General features: G+C 44.7%; 6 protein-coding genes across 6 annotated transcripts; 2 read left to right on the forward strand and 4 right to left on the reverse strand.

Annotated features, from left to right (window-relative positions):
• Window positions 1-246: 246 nt before the first annotated feature.
• On the forward strand, window positions 247-2939 carry FA14DRAFT_166010 (sugar transporter STL1; the record flags this gene model as incomplete). Its single annotated transcript, XM_025499991.1, has 2 exons — window positions 247-1798; window positions 2881-2939. The coding sequence occupies 2 exons, from the start codon at window positions 247-249 to the stop codon at window positions 2937-2939; spliced, it is 1611 nt and encodes a 536-aa protein (XP_025352001.1).
• A 597-nt stretch (window positions 2940-3536) lies between these two features.
• On the reverse strand, window positions 3537-4362 carry FA14DRAFT_92292 (uncharacterized protein). The gene is made up of 2 exons (XM_025503075.1): window positions 3907-4362; window positions 3537-3840 (listed from the first exon to the last, which is right to left on the reverse strand). The coding sequence occupies exons 1-2, from the start codon at window positions 4197-4199 to the stop codon at window positions 3717-3719; spliced, it is 417 nt and encodes a 138-aa protein (XP_025352002.1). The 5' UTR covers window positions 4200-4362; the 3' UTR covers window positions 3537-3716.
• Window positions 4363-5260: 898 nt separating this feature from the next.
• On the reverse strand, window positions 5261-7072 carry FA14DRAFT_192773 (FAD-binding domain-containing protein; the record flags this gene model as incomplete). The annotated part of the gene is made up of 1 exon (XM_025501957.1): window positions 5261-7072. The coding sequence occupies one exon, from the start codon at window positions 7070-7072 to the stop codon at window positions 5261-5263; it is 1812 nt and encodes a 603-aa protein (XP_025352003.1).
• Window positions 7073-8080: 1008 nt separating this feature from the next.
• On the reverse strand, window positions 8081-9587 carry FA14DRAFT_151099 (SAICAR synthase-like protein; the record flags this gene model as incomplete). Its single annotated transcript, XM_025497461.1, has 2 exons — window positions 8081-9233; window positions 9291-9587. The coding sequence occupies 2 exons, from the start codon at window positions 9585-9587 to the stop codon at window positions 8136-8138; spliced, it is 1395 nt and encodes a 464-aa protein (XP_025352004.1). The 3' UTR covers window positions 8081-8135.
• Window positions 9588-15545: 5958 nt separating this feature from the next.
• Window positions 15546-19185, forward strand: FA14DRAFT_162627 (ARM repeat-containing protein). The gene has a single exon (XM_025499696.1). The coding sequence runs from the start codon at window positions 15584-15586 to the stop codon at window positions 19100-19102; it is 3519 nt and encodes a 1172-aa protein (XP_025352005.1). The 5' UTR covers window positions 15546-15583; the 3' UTR covers window positions 19103-19185.
• A 46-nt stretch (window positions 19186-19231) lies between these two features.
• Window positions 19232-20428, reverse strand: FA14DRAFT_110992 (uncharacterized protein; the record flags this gene model as incomplete). Its single annotated transcript, XM_025495926.1, has 2 exons — window positions 19232-19959; window positions 20023-20428. Coding segments are annotated over 2 exons (1134 nt in total), but the record flags the coding sequence as incomplete, so codon positions are not given.
• Window positions 20429-20520: the final 92 nt, after the last annotated feature.

Below are 20520 nucleotides of genomic sequence, written 5' to 3' on the forward strand. Positions count from 1 at the left end.
CGACACAATATTGTAAGAAGCTAAATGTGAGGATGTCTACTTGGCATGCAGAAAGACCCCTTTATAATCATGGAGAAAGCAAGTCGATTATAAACGATATGAAAGACCTGCTCTCCATCTATTTCCCATCTTTCTTTCCCTCTTCCGTACACAAGAAAACCAATTTTTTCATCCGCAATCATGGGCAAGAAGCCAACGTACGATGGCCCAAAGTACTGGGGTCTCAGTGGTGCACCATTGAGCAGGATGATCGGTATTGCTGCCGGAGCAGGTTTCCTTTTATTCGGTTATGATCAAGGTGTGATGAGTGGTTTACTAACTCTACCAAGTTTTACAGAAATTTTCCCAGAAATCGATACAACCAAAGATCCAGAAGCAGGTTCAGGTACTTCAACCGAATCAACACTGCAAGGTTTAACTATTGGTCTTTATGAAATCGGTTGTTTGATTGGTGCCTTGTCTTGTTTATGGTTAGGTGACCTTTGGGGTAGACGTGCAATTATTTGGATAGGTACCGTTTGGATGATCGTTGGTGCAATCATTCAAACGTCTTCTTATAGTCTTGCTCAACTTATCATCGGTCGTGTGATCGGTGGCGTGGGAAATGGAATGCATACTGCAACAATCCCAATGTGGCAATCCGAATGTTCACCCCCAAACAAGCGTGGAATGCTTGTCATGGTGGAAGGATTATTGATCACGGGTGGAATTTGTATGGCATATTGGGTTGACTTTGCATTTTATTGGCTCGATCCAAGTTCAAGATTTCCAGAAGGACAATTTAACCTTGAAGATTTCCCACATCGTTCGGCAGCTTGGAGAGTACCTGTTGCATGGCAAATTTTGCTTTGTGTTCCAACGTTTATCACAATTTGGATGCCTGAATCACCAAGATGGCTGGTCTTACGGGGTAGAAAGGAAGAAGCACGTCAAGTTATTGCTTCACTAGATGAACTGCAAGTGGATGATCCGGAAGTTGACGCAAAAATTGAAGAAATTCAATCGTCTCTCGAACTTGCTGGAGAAACAAAACTTCGTGATCTTTTCCGTCAAGGAAAAGAGAAGAACTTCCACCGTGCTACTCTTGGCTTTATAATTCAAATGTTCCAGCAAATCTCAGGTATCAATTTGATCACATACTATGCAGCTACTCTATACGAAACCAACTTGGGATTCTCGCCCCTTGTCAGTCGTATCGTCGCGGCATGCAACGGAACAGAATATTTCCTTGCTTCTTTCATTGCTGTTTGGACGATCGAGCGTTTTGGAAGACGTAATTTGATGTTATTCGGTGCAGCGGGAATGTCTGCAACAATGGCAATCCTTGCCGGTTGTACTTCTCCTGCCGCTTTACAGCCAAATGGTGCAGGAGAAGCACAAAATGAGGCACCCGCATACGTTGCCGCAGTCTTTCTCTTTGTCTTCAATACGTTCTTTGCCATCGGTTGGTTAGGAATGACTTGGCTTTATCCGGCGGAAATTACACCTCTTTCAATCAGAGCTGCTGCCAACGGTGTTTCAACCTCCTCAAATTGGATCTTCAATTTCTTGGTAGTCTTGATCACGCCTGTTGCGTTCGCAAACATTGGTTACCAGACGTATATCATTTTTGCAGTGCTCAACTTGGCAATTTTGATAAGCACATACTTCATCTTCCCAGAGACAGCCGGCCGTTCTTTGGAGGAAATGTCATTTATCTTCGAAAAGGCGTCAATCTACAACCCTTACGATGTTGTAAGAATCGAGAAGCGTACCCCTCGTCGTTATGATAAACAAGGCAGGCTCTTGCAAGGCCCAGGTAGCTTGGAACACGGAAATGATGATCTCGCTCCTGCTGATCAAGAAAAATCAAGAGCAGATCGTCATTCTACTCCCAGTGTAGAGGAACAGCGTTAGTTTACGATTCGTATCCTCTTTTTATACCTCTAGATCCGTTCTCCTGCTTGTGCCTTTCCCCTCAATATCAAACTTGTTTTATTTCTTCAATTATTCCCATTCTGTAATGTTCATTCTTTGAGTAAAAAGATCAATTCGTGATGAATATGCCGATTCCCTTACGCCGTTATGCAAATTCATCTTCCTGACTATTCGGGAAGCACTGAAAGGTGAAATACACAAATTCATGCAACATTTACGCATCATCAAATGCACTTTTGTCATTGCACGATTCCGTGGAGAGGCGGGATTCCATCATATAGAAGCTTCTATGATAGTGAGTTATTTTTAGCATGTTCCTGATTATCGAGTTTAATCCGCTTATGGTAATCTCAGCAATACACAGCCTGACCGAATGTTTGTATGTACAGCCTCATTGTTATGATGACAGGAATGAATGTAAGAGGGTGTTCTTTAAAACATTCTTGGCAAAAACGATCTTTGCTCTCAAGTGCGGGCGCAATGGCTGGCTGGCTGGCTGACGTGGGCTGGAATAAGCCCGAACATAAAGACACCGCCTACCAGTGCGGCGCGGCTGTGTAGTCAGGGAAAAGACGCGATTCGCAGGGCATAAACGGGCACTTGAGGAGTATTACTGTAGGCTTATTTTAAACTCCACTAAACCTAAGCCAAAGCATAAATTGATTTCCATACGCCAAAGGTTAATTATGTGTTGTTGTAAAATTAGAAGCACAATTACTCACTCAAATGCACGCTGTAATCATGCGCCTCAAAAGGGCTGCTTAAGGCATTTAATCATGAATGAATGAATGCACACACGATGGGACCCAGCTCTACCATCCTACCATCATACTTTCAATCCCCTATCAATCAATCACCAACAGGCTATTGCTAGCCAAACCTATCATACAACCCGATACTACCAGAAGGAAGCAAACTCAACGCTTTCCAGGTTTCCACTTCTCATAACTCAGCAATTCGAAGCAAGTGGAGATCCATCAGACAGAATCACAATCTCATCATCAGATCAACAGGATGGGTAACAAACAAAGCAAACTCACACCCGAACAACTTGCAGACCTACAAAAGAGTACATACTTCGACCGCAAAGAACTACAACAATGGTACAAAGGATTCTTGAAAGATTGTCCTTCAGGAGTACTTGACAAAGCAGAATTCGCAAGAATCTATAAGCAATTCTTCCCATTCGGAGATCCTTCAACGTTTGCCGATTTCGTGTTCAACGTCTTTGATGAGAACAAAAACGGAACAATCGACTTCAAAGAATTCATCTGTGCCCTTTCCGTTACTTCTCGTGGACGATTAGACGAAAAGCTTCGGTGGGCTTTCCAACTGTACGATATTGATGGAGACGGAACGATCACATATGATGAAATGTTAACGATTGTTAAATCAATCTACAAAATGACCGGACAAATGGTAAAATTACCCGAAGATGAAGATACACCACAAAAACGAGTGGATAAGCTGTTTGCAATGATGGATAAAGATAAAAATGCACAATTATCTTTTGAAGAATTTCAAGAAGGATCAAAAAAGGATCCAACAATCGTTCAAGCATTATCGTTGTATGATGGTTTAGTGTAAATAGAGAGTCTCGTTCTCTTATCGTCTCTTTCCCCCACTCTCTCTCGCTTGCTGTATTGTGTTCACAGCTCTCCCGGTACTACAATGTCAATTCGATTCGAATGAAATGTCACGATGCATACATGATTTGATGATGGAATGACTTCAAAGAACTTGACATGGTAAATAGTCCATTATGCTTTTGACAACTTGCAAAAGCTCTGATCTCGCGCTCAGCAGTTGAAGTTGATCTTACAAGTTGAAATAGTATCGATACCGAAACCGTAGAAATCAGTTGAAGTTTCCGGCTTTTCACCAACGATATGAGTTTGATCGCCGTAGGAGCCGTGACATTCGCTGTAGAAAGATTGAATCAATGTCAATAACTGTCTTCTCAATGAAAAAAAAAAAAAGTTCACATACTCAAAAAAGCCAAAGGCGCATGTTGACGCCCAACCAAAAGCGATTGGAAGTTGTGATTTTACGGCATAATAATCCGTGCAAACATTAAAATCACTGCCATCAGCACTACCGACAAGATTACCATCTTTGTAAATTTTAACTCCATTAGAGGAAGAGTAAGTTGTGCCACCGCTGCCGAATCCGATGCTATTCATGTTGTATGTACCGACTGCTTGACAATTTGTTGCTTTAGCATCGTCAAACAGGGTGAATACCATCAAAAATACGGCAAAAAAGAGCTTGAGAAAAATCATTGTTCGCTGGAAAGTGGTTCTGAAGAGTATAGAAAGAAAGAATGATATGGTGTGTGGATGGAAAGAGCTGATAAAGGATGAGAAGTTGCCGTATTTATACCTTTGTTTCTATTGCTCTTCATGCGATACGGTCTTACGTTCTCATGCTTTATGTTAAACCCAATTCTCCGCTTGGAGTCTCTGTGATGGAAGAGATCATTTTACTCGGACTGAGATAACCGTTATTCCAAGACAAGGCATGATAACCTACTCGGGCCTATCTTATCTCTTCGGACTATATAACAAGCTGCATCGGACCGAGTGACGTCTTTCATCCAAAGAGCTGTGCTATGACGAAGGCGCATAAGAAGATTTGATGAAATTTACCTGTTGCATGAATTCAGGTAATTGACCTTTAAATGCTTCTGTTAGCCAAAACAACTGTGGATGTCCATATACCCATTCACAAACCACAAATCCATGAAAATCAGCTCGATTGCAGGTCAGTACGGAGTCGTCCGCATGTAAGGTTGTGTTATCCGCAAAAGAGAATCCGGTGTCCCCTTGACCTTCTCTTATCAAAACGGGTGCCCAAGCAGGTCTGTTTGTTGTTGACGGCAAGCCTTCTTTGGCTTTCTGATCCAGTACAAATGCCCATTGTCTGCCTGCATGTTGCGGTGCACTGCTTGTGAAGCACAATTGTCCATCCGTGGAAAGGTGAGAACGTAAGAATTTAGGAGGCTGTTCTGTCAAAACGACTGCTTCTGATCCTGAGCCGACCAAGCGAACAAATAAGCCGTCAAATCGGCGAGCCTCCTCTCCGACTTGTTCGCCTTTTGATGATTGTGACAAAGTTTTTAGCCAAAAGTAGACCTGGCTGCTTTCTTCGCCTGACATCTTTCTTTCATGGTAGCTGTGAGTAGGATTTATTGAACAGCATCACCACAGCTTAACGCTAGTACGATAACCAACAAACGCTAGTGATAAGCTAAATCGACTCAGCATGCAAAAATCTCACTACTCAGCATCAAGCGAAAAGGTATAATCATTATAATTCGTATGTGTTACAATGAAAAAATGACTTATGAAATCGTTGGGTAACAAGAGTACGGTCCTCCATCCGGAGCGCTCGTCTCAAAAGATGTACCTCCATTTTCAACCCAACCAACACCATGCCATATATTGAGTAAATTTTGCGGATCTACCTGTCTTTTGATAGTGAGCAAACGTTGATAATTCGCTTGTCCCCAAAATGCAGTCGGTGGATCATCTTCGAATAAATCACTTTCGTTAAGATAAGCACCGCTATCGGGTAAGTATTGACGTAAAATTTCAGCAGAATCATGTGCTGTTTTATAAGCTGCAGCAGGGATAGAAGATCCAGGTTGATTGCCAGTTGTGATGGAGAAGTAGATCACATGCCATACTGCCGTATCCCAGGCTGGCGTGACGGACGTTTTTGTTGGATCGTTTCCGGCTCGAGCACCGGTATTGTTACCGCCAACGGCCAAAATGGAAAAGAATAGTGCTCCTTGTTGTAATCCTTCAATCATCTTATCGGCAAGTTGTGATGGATTGTTAAATGTTGCTGCGGGAATAATTCTTGATGCAAACACCAGTCCGAATCCTGAACCACGGTTTCCAGAGAATGCCGTTTTACCATAATCATACCATGTTGGCTGTGTCGAGAATTGGAACAAGTTGACAAACGCCTCGAAATCTTGTTTGTTGATCGCAAGAAGTTTGTTGAACATTGGTGCAAATAATGCTTTCACCTCATCTGCAGTCTTGTTAGGAACAATACCCTGGATCACCAATCCTACCGGGCCAAACAACTCCAAACTTCCACCAAATCCTGCATTTCCAAGGGCAGGTGCGATTTCAGCCAAAGCTTCAATCAAGGCTTGTTGATTGGATTGAGTGAAACTTAAACCGTTTGAAAACGCATTGACAACACCCATCGGTACTTCCTTGTGTGCTTTAAAAACCATTTCCGTCACAACACCAAATGATGGACCACCACCACCGCGAATAGCCCAGAAAAGATCGGTGTTCTGACATTCATTGGCAATTTTTACATCACCAGTTGGTAAGACAACCGTAGCTTCCATCATATTATCCACTCCGAGACCATAATTTGGTGTGAGGAACGAATGTCCTCCGCCTAAGCCCCAACCGCCAGAAGCACCAACAGAATTTGCATCTCCACCAACGACCATATAACCGAATTGATGGGCAAATTCATAAACATCTCCCCATTGAGCACCCGCACCAAGTTTTACAGAATCAAAAGATGATGAGCTTGCGTCACATCCTTGGGGGATGTATGATTTTGCAAAATTCATTTCTTTCATTTTGTGTAACCAAAGCATTACCGTATTACGACCGGCCGAACGACCTTGATAATCATGACCTGTATTTTTGATAGCGATACGTAGGTTGTATTTACTTGCAAAATTCATAAATTTTACAACGTCATCTTGTGTTTGAGCTTCGACGGCATAATTTGGTACATTTCCTTGTTTACATTGACCGGCAACGGGTAAAGAACCGGATGTTAATTGACATGAATTACCTATCCCACACGTTTCCCATGTTGGAACTTCGTAGGTCTGCGAGTTTTCGGTGAGGTATTGTAAGTTCAAGAAATTGGTCGTGTAGTTTGAACATTTTGCAAGATTGAACAATGGATCACCTAAATAACAGTATGCCTCAATTGGTCGTTGAGAAAACATTTGTCCGTCTAATGATGCATTGAATGCGTTTATTTCGTTCACTGTTGGGAAGCATGATTGACCTGGAATACATCTTGGTGTGGCTGAAGCACGGGTATTGAACGGCTTTGCGACCGTACTGATGGCCAGCAGAGCTGCTGCCAAGAGGAAGGAGTGCATTTTGGATGGTATAGGGAGTTTAAAGAGAGAGGAATGAGAAGAAGGTGACTAGACCCTATTATATACTATCTGCCATTGCTTCTTTTTTTTCTACAATCAGCTGCATTGTGTGATTCTATGCAAGAACATTGACGGGCTTTCACATGGATTCTTTCCGTTGTTTGAGAAAGAAAAGAAAGATTCGAGTTTAATTTTCCGCCTACCTCTGTTTATGCATGTCAATCTTAAAAAGGTACAAGCATTGAGAGAGAAAGAGGGGTTCAATGAAAGTACGCTAAACACAAACACACACTCTTCGTTTATTTGTTTATTTTTCTCCGCACCTTTCCGTTGCAACGTTGATTGGTGTGGGGTACGAACGCATCAAATTGAGACGCCGTCAAGGCATTTTAGCACAGAAGCGGATCCGCATGGGAATAATAGCGGGAATAGAAATTGAAATTCGGTAAGAAGCATTTATCACTCATCCCCGCGGCGTTCCTGGGAGTTGGGCTACTAAGGTACTCGACTGTTTAGCGGATTATCAACAGTGTTGTTGTTTGATTCACTTTGTTCGTTATTTGGAATAATTTCAAATTTTGGTCTTGTAAACGCTTGACCGTTGTCTTTCCAACTTTTAAACAAATCTAGCTTTTGTTCATTCTTTTGTAGTTGCAACAATTGTTCTTGCTTTTCTTTAGTGAAATCGGTATAATATTCAAGCTTGTCTGAGCTGTCTTCAAACATTAGCTCAGTCTCGATTGCATCTTGGATCTGTACGCCTTCGTCTGAACTATGGCTTGCTTGCCTTTCGTATTCACTTTGCATTTTTGATGATGTTCTTGATGATCGTCGTTGTGGCAACATATAATCGTTGCGGTTTATATACGAAACAGAAAGCATCATCGACCGTTATGATGGGTAACCATTTCATTTTTTTGGGGTAAGATTTAATTAATGACGTCAAATTATCTTCTTAGCCTCATGCGCTCATTGCTAACACCGCTCAGGCCTTGGCCCAAACAAGAGAAAGGGTAATTGTTAAAAATTATAGGATCTGTTTATATACAATTAAAAATACAGATCAAATCATCACCATACCAGGAGCTGTATTTGCCAAAACGGCTGTTAGACCGCTGATATTTGCATTTGCGTTTGTTTGGGTAAATGTACTTGCGTTATTTGCAGATTGATAATTTGTCGACAATCCAGCCGCAAGAGCTGCATTTTGCATTTCCGCACTTCTTTGCTTCTCTTCATCTTCTGAAAGCCAGTGATCCGGAGATAATAACAGAACGGAATCTAAAAATGCTAGAAATCGAGCACGATATTGTTTTGGATCGATAATCGTCGGCGCTTCTGAGCCATGACCACCAACGGCTTCTTTGAGAAAAGATTCAGCTTTTTTGCCAAATGTGAATGTTCGAATGAAATCAATGATTCCAACTCTCAATTCCGGCCTTCCTTCACATACGCCGACTACGAGTGAATAATCCATCACATCACACTGCGCCAAAAAGAGAGAATCATGCAATAATGCTTGTCGCAGCAATCGCTTGGACCCCTCACGCAAAAATATCGGCACCTTTGAAGTGATGAGATTGCCATCGAGCAATACTTGATTCGGTTGACCATTAGGTTGAACGAATCGATTACGCAAAGCACCTTTCAAGTCAAAGATCTGTTGCATCTTTGCATTGGCAAACACGTTCTCCGTAATCGCACAATCCAATTTGATCGATTTACCAGTCTGCGCGTTCCTGATCGTCAATCGATATACACCATAAATCTTTGCCAGCGTTGTTGGACGATCTTGAAAGATGACATCAGCCAAGAAACGGAAATAAGCCCCGGCATTACTGGCAAAAGCATCCATTTCAGCGCGTGAAAGTTGTTTGATAATAAATCTATCATCCAACGTTTTCATCATTGCTGCTCCACTCTTTCCGCCTGAACAATCTGACCAGTTCCAACAGCGGGCTAGAGACTGAACAAATGTTTGGTTGCATTCACATGCCATCCGAAGTGCATCGAATTGCTCCGTAAACAGAACGCGAATCGAGAAACGTGAATCGCCACTTGTGAACTGAAAGCTCAAATGCGTCCCTTCTGCTTGTCGTAATGCGGACTCGATCTGCTTCTCGTGTGCCTGCAGTGTTGGTGGTGAAGAGAGCTTCTTGGGCTCGATCACATGCCAACTGTCCATAGACTGATCTCCTGCTCCACCATCTTCTTGCACGGGAGCATGTGATTTGCGTAAAGAGTCCAAACGAGATGCATATGTAGACGAACTCAAAGTGAATGCAATTAGACTGCTCGGTTCATCTTCACGCAAGACAACCAATGGAGAATCGGAGAACAAATGCTCCGTACTACGCATGGGTAGCTCAATATTTGGCAGACTGAGTGTTCCACGAGCCCATAATGAGGAGATCGTTTTCAGCAAAGACCCACGCCCTTCCCCCGAATCTGTATCTGCCGGTAGAAGACTTGCACGCCAAGAAGCAGGAATTGTACCGGACAGCAATGAAGACATTGTTAATTCCAAACCTGCTGATTCGGGTCCATGTCCACCGGCTGCAGCAACAGGGTTCATCCTTGAAGTATCTGAAGATTCTGATCGAAGTGATCTTCTTTCTCGATCAGGAGAGCTTTCATATTCCGATGGCAGCGTTGGCGCAGCAAGAGAAGTCTGCTGAGTAGACACCGATTCACAGTCTGACATCACATTTTGCTCTTTATCTGCCTCTTGAGCCGCAACAGCATTTTTGATTGCAGCTGCTTTGATTGTATCACCTGCCTTGATAGTCGAGCCTGACCCTTTTTGCTGTTCATGGCGGGAAGATGCTGGTTGTGTCACCTTGTTTGAAGTCTTTGCCTTGATTGTACCGGTTGCTTTCCGACGACGTCCTCTTTCAGCATCAGAATCACCTTCATCTTCCAACTCTGCTTCGTGACCGCGCTGACTGCCATGCTCGGAAGAATCAGATTCATCGTCATCTTCGTCTCGTACTGCATCTTTCAAGCTTCTGTACACTTGCACAGTAGCCTGCGAAGCACCCACAGGTCTTGCACGTCTGGCGCGTACCAATCTTTGCCGTTCACGTTCACGTTCTGCTTCTTTTTGTAGGTTATCAAATCTACGTGCAATCGTTGAGACTTTTGAAGATCGATTTGCTGTAGAGATTGGCACTCTGCTTGTCGGTCTGATAGTATCTTTGCCATTTCCAGTCTTTTGATTTGCTTCTTTTGCTGCGTCTAAGGCTTGAAGGCGGCCTTTACGTTTGCTGACCGACAGTTTGCGTCGTAAGGTTGATCCGCCTACCATTCCACTTGAAGCTGCACCACCGTCGGATTCAGTTTCCAGACCTGACGAGAGTGCACTTGATCCACCAACAGAATTGATAATCGATTTTGGGGGCTTATAACTGCTTGGTGGGCCTCTTTTCGGGAAGCCTGAACTTCTACGCGCTGCAGGACTTGCAGGGCCAACAGATGGCAATTGCGTAGTCCGTGGGATCATGGATTTGCCAGTAATTGTGCCAGAAGTTGCTTTCGTATCATCTACAGATTTTACCTTATGTACTTCATCTGTTGTCTTTCCTCTTCGCAACATCGGTCTTGCCGACATTGCATCGCTATCCGATAAGCCACTGTGCACATCTGCAAAGCTTTGCACGGATGCACCTCCAGATGGCAGACTCTCTTGCGTTGTTTGGGTAGACGATCGCATTCTCCGCCATGTGTTTGCAGAAGATAATGTAGGAGAGGAAGGCGGAAGTGTGGGATTAGGTGTTTCTGCTAGAGGTGTATCATCTGTCATATTTGACTGAATCGATCCAGCGGGAGCGACGGTCGCCTTTGCTTCGTCACTCGTGGTAGACACCGATAAGACTGCATCAATACCAGACATTGCAGTTGTTTCATCTACTTCAACGGCTGGCGAGAGACCTAAGGCGTCCACAACACGCTCTGTATTTGCTCCAGGTTGATCGTTCTTCTCTTGAAAGATACGAGAGAGATGATGTGTTGTCATTCTTCGTACATCGCGGTCGCTCGGTAAAGCAGCACGCTCAAATTCGTGGAAGAACTGGTCCCACCGTACGACGAATGATTGCATTCGATTTCTCACAGCGTTCAAAGCAAGAACATCTGTTTGATCAGAAGAACGACACGTTTCAATTAACAAAGCTTTCAATTGAATCTCGTCATTCTTTGCACTTTGCATCGCACCTTCCAACTGACTGATGTGCTGAACAGACAAAGAAGGCTCTTTACGAATTGCCATCATTCGTTCCATCACACTTGCCCAATAGGCGTCCATACGTTCTTGTAATAGTTTTGCGCTTTCCACCTTTAACCTATAATCAATATCTGGTCGTGGCAAATGGCGCATGGGTGGCAGAACAACATCGCGTACAACCAGATCGCGATCTCGATGAAAGCGTATTGCCAGGTTCTGCAACGAGAAGAAGCGCACAAAGTCGGCATAGTAGTCATGATCGCACAACGTTGTTGTTTTGCGACCGTCATAAAAGTGCAACTCCAAATACTTGGCAAATGATAGACCCCAAGTGTCATCGGATACGGGTGTCACAGGGGTGGCTTTTTCGCACTTTTTGCAATATGACCACATCAATAAGCGATTCTCCTGTCCAGGAATCGGACAAACAAACCGTTCCAATACTACTTGTACGCGAGTATCATTGTGGACATAAGACGAATAGTGCACACCCTTAGGTCTACCACAGCCTTTGGCAGAACAGATCGAACTGCTTTCGTGACATGCTCGTTCGAGGTATTGACCCAACGTTTCATCTTGAGGACCGTAAAAGATGTATGATAGTAGTGTTGGTCCCATGCATGGCTTGTGAGTTGCAGTTGATACCATAGTCCATAAGACACTGATCTTCCGCAGGCTGGCAGACGTGTCCTCCTTTTCACATGCGGACCATTCTTTCAAGAAGATTTGATGATCCATCAATGCACGCGCATACTCTGCTTGTAAGACAGATGGCTTTGGCATGACCTCTTCTAGAGCGGGCAAAGTTGCAGCTTTCTCGTCCGCATCTTGACCTTCCTTTTCTGCATCCGTATTTTCTGCAACGTCGAGATCATGCACTTTAGCCTTTTCTCCCTCTGTCTCGCCAGAGCAATCTTGTTGTAGACATTTCAATCTTCGATGCGCTTCTTTCATCTTGATTAGCTGATAAGGTGGTGAGATATTGATGCTGGCACTGGCAGATAAGATGCTCGTCTCAAACGGCTTCAAAGCACTCAATATACGATCCCACAATTGATCATGCTCTTGATCACATTGGCCAGGACAGAGGAATGTGGAACCTGCTCTACGATTGGCCGGCATGCTGACGTTATCCACTTGAAGTTGGGCGCCTTCATCTCGATTCAATTGCTCTTCCAGGCGGAGATTGTGTGCAGCATAAACCATTGTTGAAGCGATCATCTTGATAGTGCCCAAAGTTTCCAATTTTGCACCTCTCAATATGATGGAGCATCCAAAAGTACGTGCATTTCCGGCTGTATTGAATCTCATGAGGCTCTTTCGACATTGTGATGATGCGGCATGTTGGTATGTATCCACTGCAAAAGATGCACATCTACCCAACCTTGGCTCCAGTGCCAAGCGTTCGACGGATGAGATGATATCAGCTTGGCAACAGCGGCTAATGGCTTGTACTGCACTCATCTTGACACTCCATACCACAACAACTCCCGCTTCCTCCAGCATGTCCATAGCCAGTCTTGATACGCTGTCTTTTACCACCAGAACATTAGGGCGTAATTGCAATAATCTTGCTACGAGAATTCGAGTGTATTCATGTTCTTGGGCCAGTACGGGCTGTAAGCTCATAAATTGCTCATCAGCCCTATGGAAATCGATTGGGAAAGCGACAATCATGACACGCGGGTTTGAGAGTGGTAGCATGCGTGCCATCTTCTTGGTAGCCACTTGCTTAGAAAGCACAAAGCCGTTGACGTAAGAGCTATCGCTGATTTGTCCGCCCGCAATACGTTTGAACTTGATATACTGTCGTACATCCATGCTTTCTCCAAGACGAGGTCGAGGATGTACATGCCTGACGACATTGATCAGAAGCGGCTCCAACGTCTCCTGCCAGGCGTCAATAGGTTGAATCTTATTCCTAATCAATGCTTGACGTAAAAGTCCGAACAAATGTGCAATGCTGACAGAGTCTATGTCATCGGATCGGACCGTGAGAGTGCTTGTCAAAGATGTTCGTCGAGAGATGGATCCTTTGGGCAATAAAGCTGTTCTTGGTCCTGGTAGGCTAGAGTCGTCAGCTTGTGCATGTTCTCTCCCCTTTAATTTCGATTTGCGTATGTGTCGCAGAGCAGCTTCTCCCACACCTCGCTCTCGAGTGTCAAGGATGGTAGAATCACCGAGCAACTTTGAGCGATTGTCTCTCAGTCTAATTGTCTTTGTTGGACCTTGGTCAGAACCTACTGGCTTCTGCTTTTTGGCATGTGCCATTTCGGTAGCCTTGGTCTGTGTATCGATCTCGGGTATGGCCAATTGAGGCATATCTTCTATCGTAGCGGGTATTCGATCATCTTCGCCAAGCTTGATGCGGAATGGTACATGTCCGTTAGGACTATCTTCCAATTTAGGGCTATCACTGCCGTTCATAAGTTCTGCAATGGGTGTTTGCGATCTGGATCGATGATCTTCTTCCAATTCCAGAAGCATATCTTGCAAGCTGTCCATTCGTGGTAGCCCTTGCGCGATTGCAAGATGCTGATTGGCAGCTCCGCGCTGATGAGAGAATAATTGATTGGCTGCGAATTGCGATTGCGGTGTCTGCAATTGCGCTTCCAATGGAGCACTGATCATCGTTTTATCAGGTCTAGGGCCCAGCCCATTTGATTCAACCCTTTTTCGTGCAAAGCTGTTCGCTACACGATGGGGAGAAGACATGGGAGAGCCATTAGCACTACCCGTTGTGATGGTATTGCCACCATCTCGAACAGATTGACGACCTGCTCTTTCGTATTCGGACAATACACGCAAACAGTAATTGCAAACTCGAATTTCAGTGTGATCGAGTCCAAATCGTCTTCCAGAAACGATATTTGAAGCGCATCTTGAACAATACACAAGACCGCAAATACGACAATGATGCTTGCGACGGAAAGGTGTGAAATAGCTCTGACATTCACGACATTCTTTTACACTTTCATCCGGCATCCAAAGATCACGAGATAAAACTGTGCCTTCACCACGCATACGACGGAAAGCATCTGCACTTGCACTGAGTCCTGCTGATGCGCTCGTGGCACCGTTTTGGTTTTCCCCTCTTCCCGCATTCCCTCCACGTTTGGGAGATTGAGCGTGTGCGATGACGAATTGTGCCTCACTTGTGCTGTAAGTTTCAGATCTGGGCATTCTTGATGATGAGGAATGTATTGATCGCGAATCATCTGCAAGCGTATCCTTCGAAAGGGGAAATCCCGGCACCGATGAAAATCGATTTGCACCCCACCTACTTTGATCGACACCACTTTTACGCATTAGAGCACTCAAGACATCTTCTCCATCTTCTCCACCTTCTTCATTGATGTTCTCTGGCGTGAAGGATTGAAATCGTTGTGGAGCGATTGCATGCGCTGCTGCTGTTGATGTCACTGCTGGTGCAAATGACGTTGATGTGAGGGTGAATGGAAGCTTTGAGCTTTTTGAGGAGGACGCTATGCTATTCTGAAGGGAGTTGGTACGTGATGACCTTTTCAGTTGTGCTGTAGATTCTGTTGTCTTGGAGGAAGTAGCATGTGCATTGATTGAGCCACTTGATTCTCCTCTGCTTACACCTTCGAAGGGCGATTTTCCGCTGCTTTTTCTTGGTTGGCTGGCATTGGCATGAGCATGAAGTGCAGTACTGGAGGAAGAGGCCGAGACAGTACGACTGGATGAACGATTCAATTGTTGTTCCAATGCACTACTTGCATTGCCACTAGTGATCAGCTTGCTGTTTTCGGGGGAAGAAGCTTCGGTGGGAACAAGTGCACTTCTCACGCGTGAGAATAGCGATCCTAAAGCGAACACCGACTCTTGTTCTTCATCGGCTTCATTCAGAAAGCCAAATGAGGTGAAGGATTCCGTATTCTGTCTCTGATTTTGCAAATTTACTGATGACGATCTTGAAGCTGGCATGGACCGCTCAGCAGACGGCTCTCTGTTTTGTGCGGTCGTCATGGGAGGCGATGTTGAGTGAAAGCCTTGATGAATCCCTATTGTAGCCGATGTGACCTCTGAGCAAGATCTATGTCACTATCATTCTTCTGAATGCGTTGATGAAGTACGATCCGGAATGCATTTAGGGAAGAGAAGTGGTAGTTAGGGGTTTTGTTCTCCACTGCTTTTTGGTTCAAAGTGTTGCTTTCCCGTTAGCGCAACACACAGCACAGGATCAACACTTTACGCGTTTAATTCAAAGCGTACCTCTCTCGCCACCATCTCGGCATTACATTCATCTTAAGAAAAGGCTCACGTTCATGATCGGTGCCGGGACGAATGCAGAAGGTGCGGCTGCGGAAGGCAGTAATCCAAATGCTGCACCTTCTACCTCCAAATTGACTATAGAAAGGGAAAAGAAGAGGATAGCGATTAGGTCGGCAAACTTACAAGTCTGGCAAGATGGTCCAAAGGCACTCAAAGGTCCTTTGGACTCTAATATGAAGAAAAATACAGCTTTCATCAAGCGTATAAGGCAAACATTAGGAGCGGAGACGAAAGATCAGCTGATCAAAGATGCTACCTCACTCAACCTCGACAAGTACATCGAAGAGATCGTCCAAGCAATTCCTGAAGGTTTGAGTAAATGTAACACCTCAAAAGATTGTATTGCGGCCGCTGAAAGCCTTGGGTCGTTGCATGCAAGATTCGCTACTTCACTTTTTGCACAGCCGCTATCAACCATGCTGGCATCTCAGCTCGTCATGCCTTCGAGAGTTACACTACAGGCGATGTCAGCAGATCAAAGAGAGAAGGAGGAACAGACAAGAGTGCAGAAGCAGAGGATTATGTTCAAAGCCGCAGCAGAACTTGCGATTACTGAACTTATAAGGCAAGAAAAAGGAAAGTCTAAAGCCGATCCACAAGATGATCCTGAGTACCCTGGTCAAGAATGGCTCTTTACTATGCTCAAAGATTTACTGGTGAATGATCGGGAGCATTCAAACGTACCAATCTTGATATCATTACTCAAGTCCCTTGGCTCTACATTGATTGGATCTCAGAATGGGCAGGATAATGTCACAGAAATGATGTCCAAGGTAAATTTGGCAGAGAGTGACAGCGTCGTGAAGAACGAGACGCAGGCAAAATTCCGCAAGTTATTTGAGACGTACTTTTCCACCCTTGGAAAGCGGATTGTGAAAGAGCATTCTAGACTACAAGAACAGGATAAACGCAATCACGAAGCATACATTCGATCAGGAGAGATCTTCGAAGATCGCCAACAGAATTACGAAAAGATGGCGAAAACGTTCGAACGTATGCACGAATGGGGGAAGACTCTGTCAGATCTACTTGGAGTGCCTCTCCCGCCATTATCGACAGACGCAAAGTCTGTGCCCTCTAACAGCCTAGCAGTGAATCTGGACTCGCGATCGACTTTGGTGGAACGTGACGACGGCGAATTCGTCTCTGGAAAGAGTAAATGGGAGGATGAGGAAACACGTAGATTTTATGAGGAGCTCGTAGACTTGCAGGAGATGGTTCCGCCTGCTCTGTTACAACAAGGCCAACCCAAAGCCAAGACGGGTGATGGCAAGGCGGAAGCAGATCCACAAAATGCCAATGGCAAAGATGGAGAGAAAAGTGCTGTTGCCAGCCCACAGCTGAATGCAAAGAGTATACAGGATGACAAAGACGCTGAAAAGTCCAAAGGCTTTGAGGAAAATGTTGCCGAGGGCCTTGCTGCTGGACCTGCAGCGCAGCTCAATGCTTTTCTTGCCAGCCTGACAGAGATGTCAAATCGGACAATGATCGATTCAGCAGCAGTTGATTTTGCGTTCTTGAACAACAAGATTGCCCGTAAAAGACTAGTCAAGCAAGTTCTAGCAATCCCAAGGAATCGTAGCGACTTAATACCTTACTATGCCCGCTTAGTAGCCACTTTGAACAAGTACATGCCTGATGTTGGTGCAGGCGTGATCGAAGGACTCGACGAAGAATTTCGATTCTTGCAACGGAAAAAGAATGTCGATATGGCCGAAACAAGAGCAAAGAATACTCGCTTCTTGGGAGAGTTGGTCAAATTTGAGGTAACCCCCATCATAACAATCTTTCACGCCTTCAAAGTCTGTTTGGACGATTTTAATGGCCCTAATATTGAGAATATTGCCACGTTGCTTGAGACCTGCGGGCGGTACCTTCTGAGGAACGAAGAGACAAGTGAAAGGATGCGCAGTTCGCTAGAGCTCCTGCGTCGCAAAAAGGCAGCGCAAAATCTGGATGCCCGTCAATTGGTGCTGTTGGACAATGCTTATTATCAGTGCAATCCACCAGAGCGGGAAGCAGTTGCGACAAAGAAGCGTACGCCTATGGAGAGCTATATCAATCATCTGATCTATGATGTTCTTGCTCGTCGGAAAGAAGATAGGGTCTTGAAGCAGTTACGCAAGATGAATTGGAAGGATGAAGTGACGCTGGAGACGTTGCACAATGTTTTCACACGGTCTTGGCGTATCAAGTTCAGTAATTTGCACTTACTTGCAGTTGTGCTGTATGATCTGCAAACCTATCACTTCGATTTTGTCGTTCACGTAATCGACACTGTATGTGAACAAATCAGAGTTGGAATGGAAACAAACATCTTCAAAGACAATCAAAGGAGAGTTGCAACGATCAAATATCTTGGCGAGCTGTACAATTATCGGTTGATAAATACCGATATTGTATTTGAACAGTTGTGGTCTCTTGCCTCGTTTGGGCACCCGCAGGGAAGACCGTTACCTGGACAAATCTCGCCCATCGATGCTCCAGATGACTACTTCCGCATTCGACTTGTCTGTACATTATTGGACGTTTGTGGTATGTGCTTCGATCGAGGCGAGCTACGGGAACGGCTGGATGACTACCTGTTGATGTTCAATATCTACATTCTATCAAAGGAGCAACCGTTGCCTATGGACATTGACTTTATGCTGTCCGATACAATGGACACATTACGACCTGATTTCGTCCTAAAAAGAAACTTCGAAGAGGCAGCCGTAGCAGTTGATGCGATGCTGCAAAGACAGCAAGCAGCCGCTGCTGCAGCGGCAGCTGAAGAAGCACAACCGGCTAATGTTGCTGGAAAAGCAGATGCAGTGGCCGGGGAAGTTGATGAAGATGAAGATGATGTCTCTTCAGTGAGCTCCTCTTCTTCCGAAGAAAGCGAGGAGGATGCACCTAGGCATGTATCAAAAGATGATGCTAGCACGGATAGCGAGTCAAGTAGCGATGAGGATGGCTTTGAGGATGAAGAACAAGCCGAAGAAGATGCAGAAGCTAATGCGCACGTACGCAGAGAAAGATCTGCGATCGATGAAGAAGCAGAAGATGAATTCGAACGTGAGCTGGCAAAGATGATGGCAGAAAGCAATACTGCGCAAGGGTCCAATTCGAACAATAAGCGCGGCTTATTTGACATAGGCATTCCATTTATCAAAAGAACGGCTGCCAACCAAAATGCAGACAATCCGTCAACGGCAGCAAGCAGACCTGCAGGGTCTCCGGAAATAATCGCTCAAGATGGTATTGCACCTGAGCAACATATGCGTTTCTCTTTGTTGTCCAAGCGGGGCAACAAACAGCATACGCAGGATGTTCATGTGCCCATTGATGCAGCTTTGGCCGTTCACTCTCGTGCGGCTGAACAGAAGCAATTGGCTGAGCGTCAACAGCTGAAAAAGTTGGTTTTGGGAATGGAGACACGCGAACAAGCTGAAGATCGGTCGACCTTGGAAGCAAGTCTGGCAAAGAAAGGCTTTAGGGTCAGACAACAGCAACAACAAGGGAGAGAGTGATAGTGACATCATCATATGTATTCTTACAATCACATCTATCATATTGTACAATAATACATCATATCTATACAATTATTACAACCAACTCTGATTTCGTTGTTCGGCTACTTCGGCACGGATTTCCTGACTGAGTAGAACTTCATTGATCCTCAACATGTGCTTTCTACTTGGCGGCTTTGCTTGCGGAACAAAAGTTGTTATCCATTGAAGCCTTTTGTGGATATCATCCTTGATTAAGTCGTGAGGAATGTATGCGTCAGGTAGATTTTGTCGCAATTCCGATTCAACGAGCTGCATTTTATCCTCGTCAAAGCATGTTGAAAGAATACAGACTGCCAGAGAGCCATTTAGGTCGTATCCGATACCATCGTGCTCGGAACTGCAGATGAGAATATGACGTGGAAGAGTTGCTTGGGCGGCAGCAATGACTTTTGTGATACACTTTCGAAAATCTTGCAATCCTCTTTTACCGCTTTCGAGACCAAGTCTCAGTACACCAATCTCTGCTTTTTCTTTGTCGTTGTCTCCATCCTCTTCAGCTTCTCCGTCTGAGTGTATGATCAATACATATCTACCGCGTTCATCCTCGCTAAATGTATGATTTTTACCTCTCCGTCCGAACCAGAGACCGAAAAGTCCGATTTGCACATCTGCAGTCATTGTGTCAAGCACGCCTACCGACATGTTTGCAAGTCTCTCTTGCAAGACAATTGTCTCCAAGCAATGTTGTAGTGCCTGCTCGTTTCCTCGAGTTTGGAGGATTTTTCGAAGGTTGTCTTGTTGCCATAGCAATTTCGGCGTCAATTCGCACGACCACATCTCCTCGTCATCGCCAGAGCCCTGAACGTATACGAATTCTGCATCTCTCCTGCTTTTCTCTATATCTTGACCAAGATTCAGTGCATCTTCAGAGGTGTCACTTGCAGGCTTGTACTGCTTAGGTCTTGGATCGGGCGTGGACACCATCGGCGAAGCAGACACCAAGATCACAGGATGAAAGTCCGCACTCCCATCACGGATCTGCTGAATTTCAGCATCGACAAATGATCGGCTGACAAAAATTGGCTTGAGCGGCTTTTCCAGCCTAGGCACATGCAGGTGTGAGTCCAACAAATCCTCTACCCAGCCATCAATACGAGATTTGATCTGATCACGCTCGCTATCGCTGATGACATGATCAGCAATCCGAAAAGTGTTCTTGAATGAGGTGGGCAATTCATAGGTAAATCTGGCAGCTTCATTGATCACTGCACACCATATTGGGATTGTTTTTGACAAAGCATCTGGCATAGATTTACCACGCCTTGTTGAATCCACAATGATGCATGCTCCTCTTCCTTGGATTAAGCTCAGAACGCTAGGATTGTATCGTTTCAAGCTGAACCCCCATTCGTTGGTATGACCATCTGTTGACTTGA

This window comes from Meira miltonrushii (assembly GCF_003144205.1).
Source record: "Meira miltonrushii strain MCA 3882 unplaced genomic scaffold FA14scaffold_6, whole genome shotgun sequence".
In the NCBI taxonomy this organism is placed as follows: Eukaryota; Fungi; Basidiomycota; class Exobasidiomycetes; order Exobasidiales; family Brachybasidiaceae; genus Meira; species Meira miltonrushii.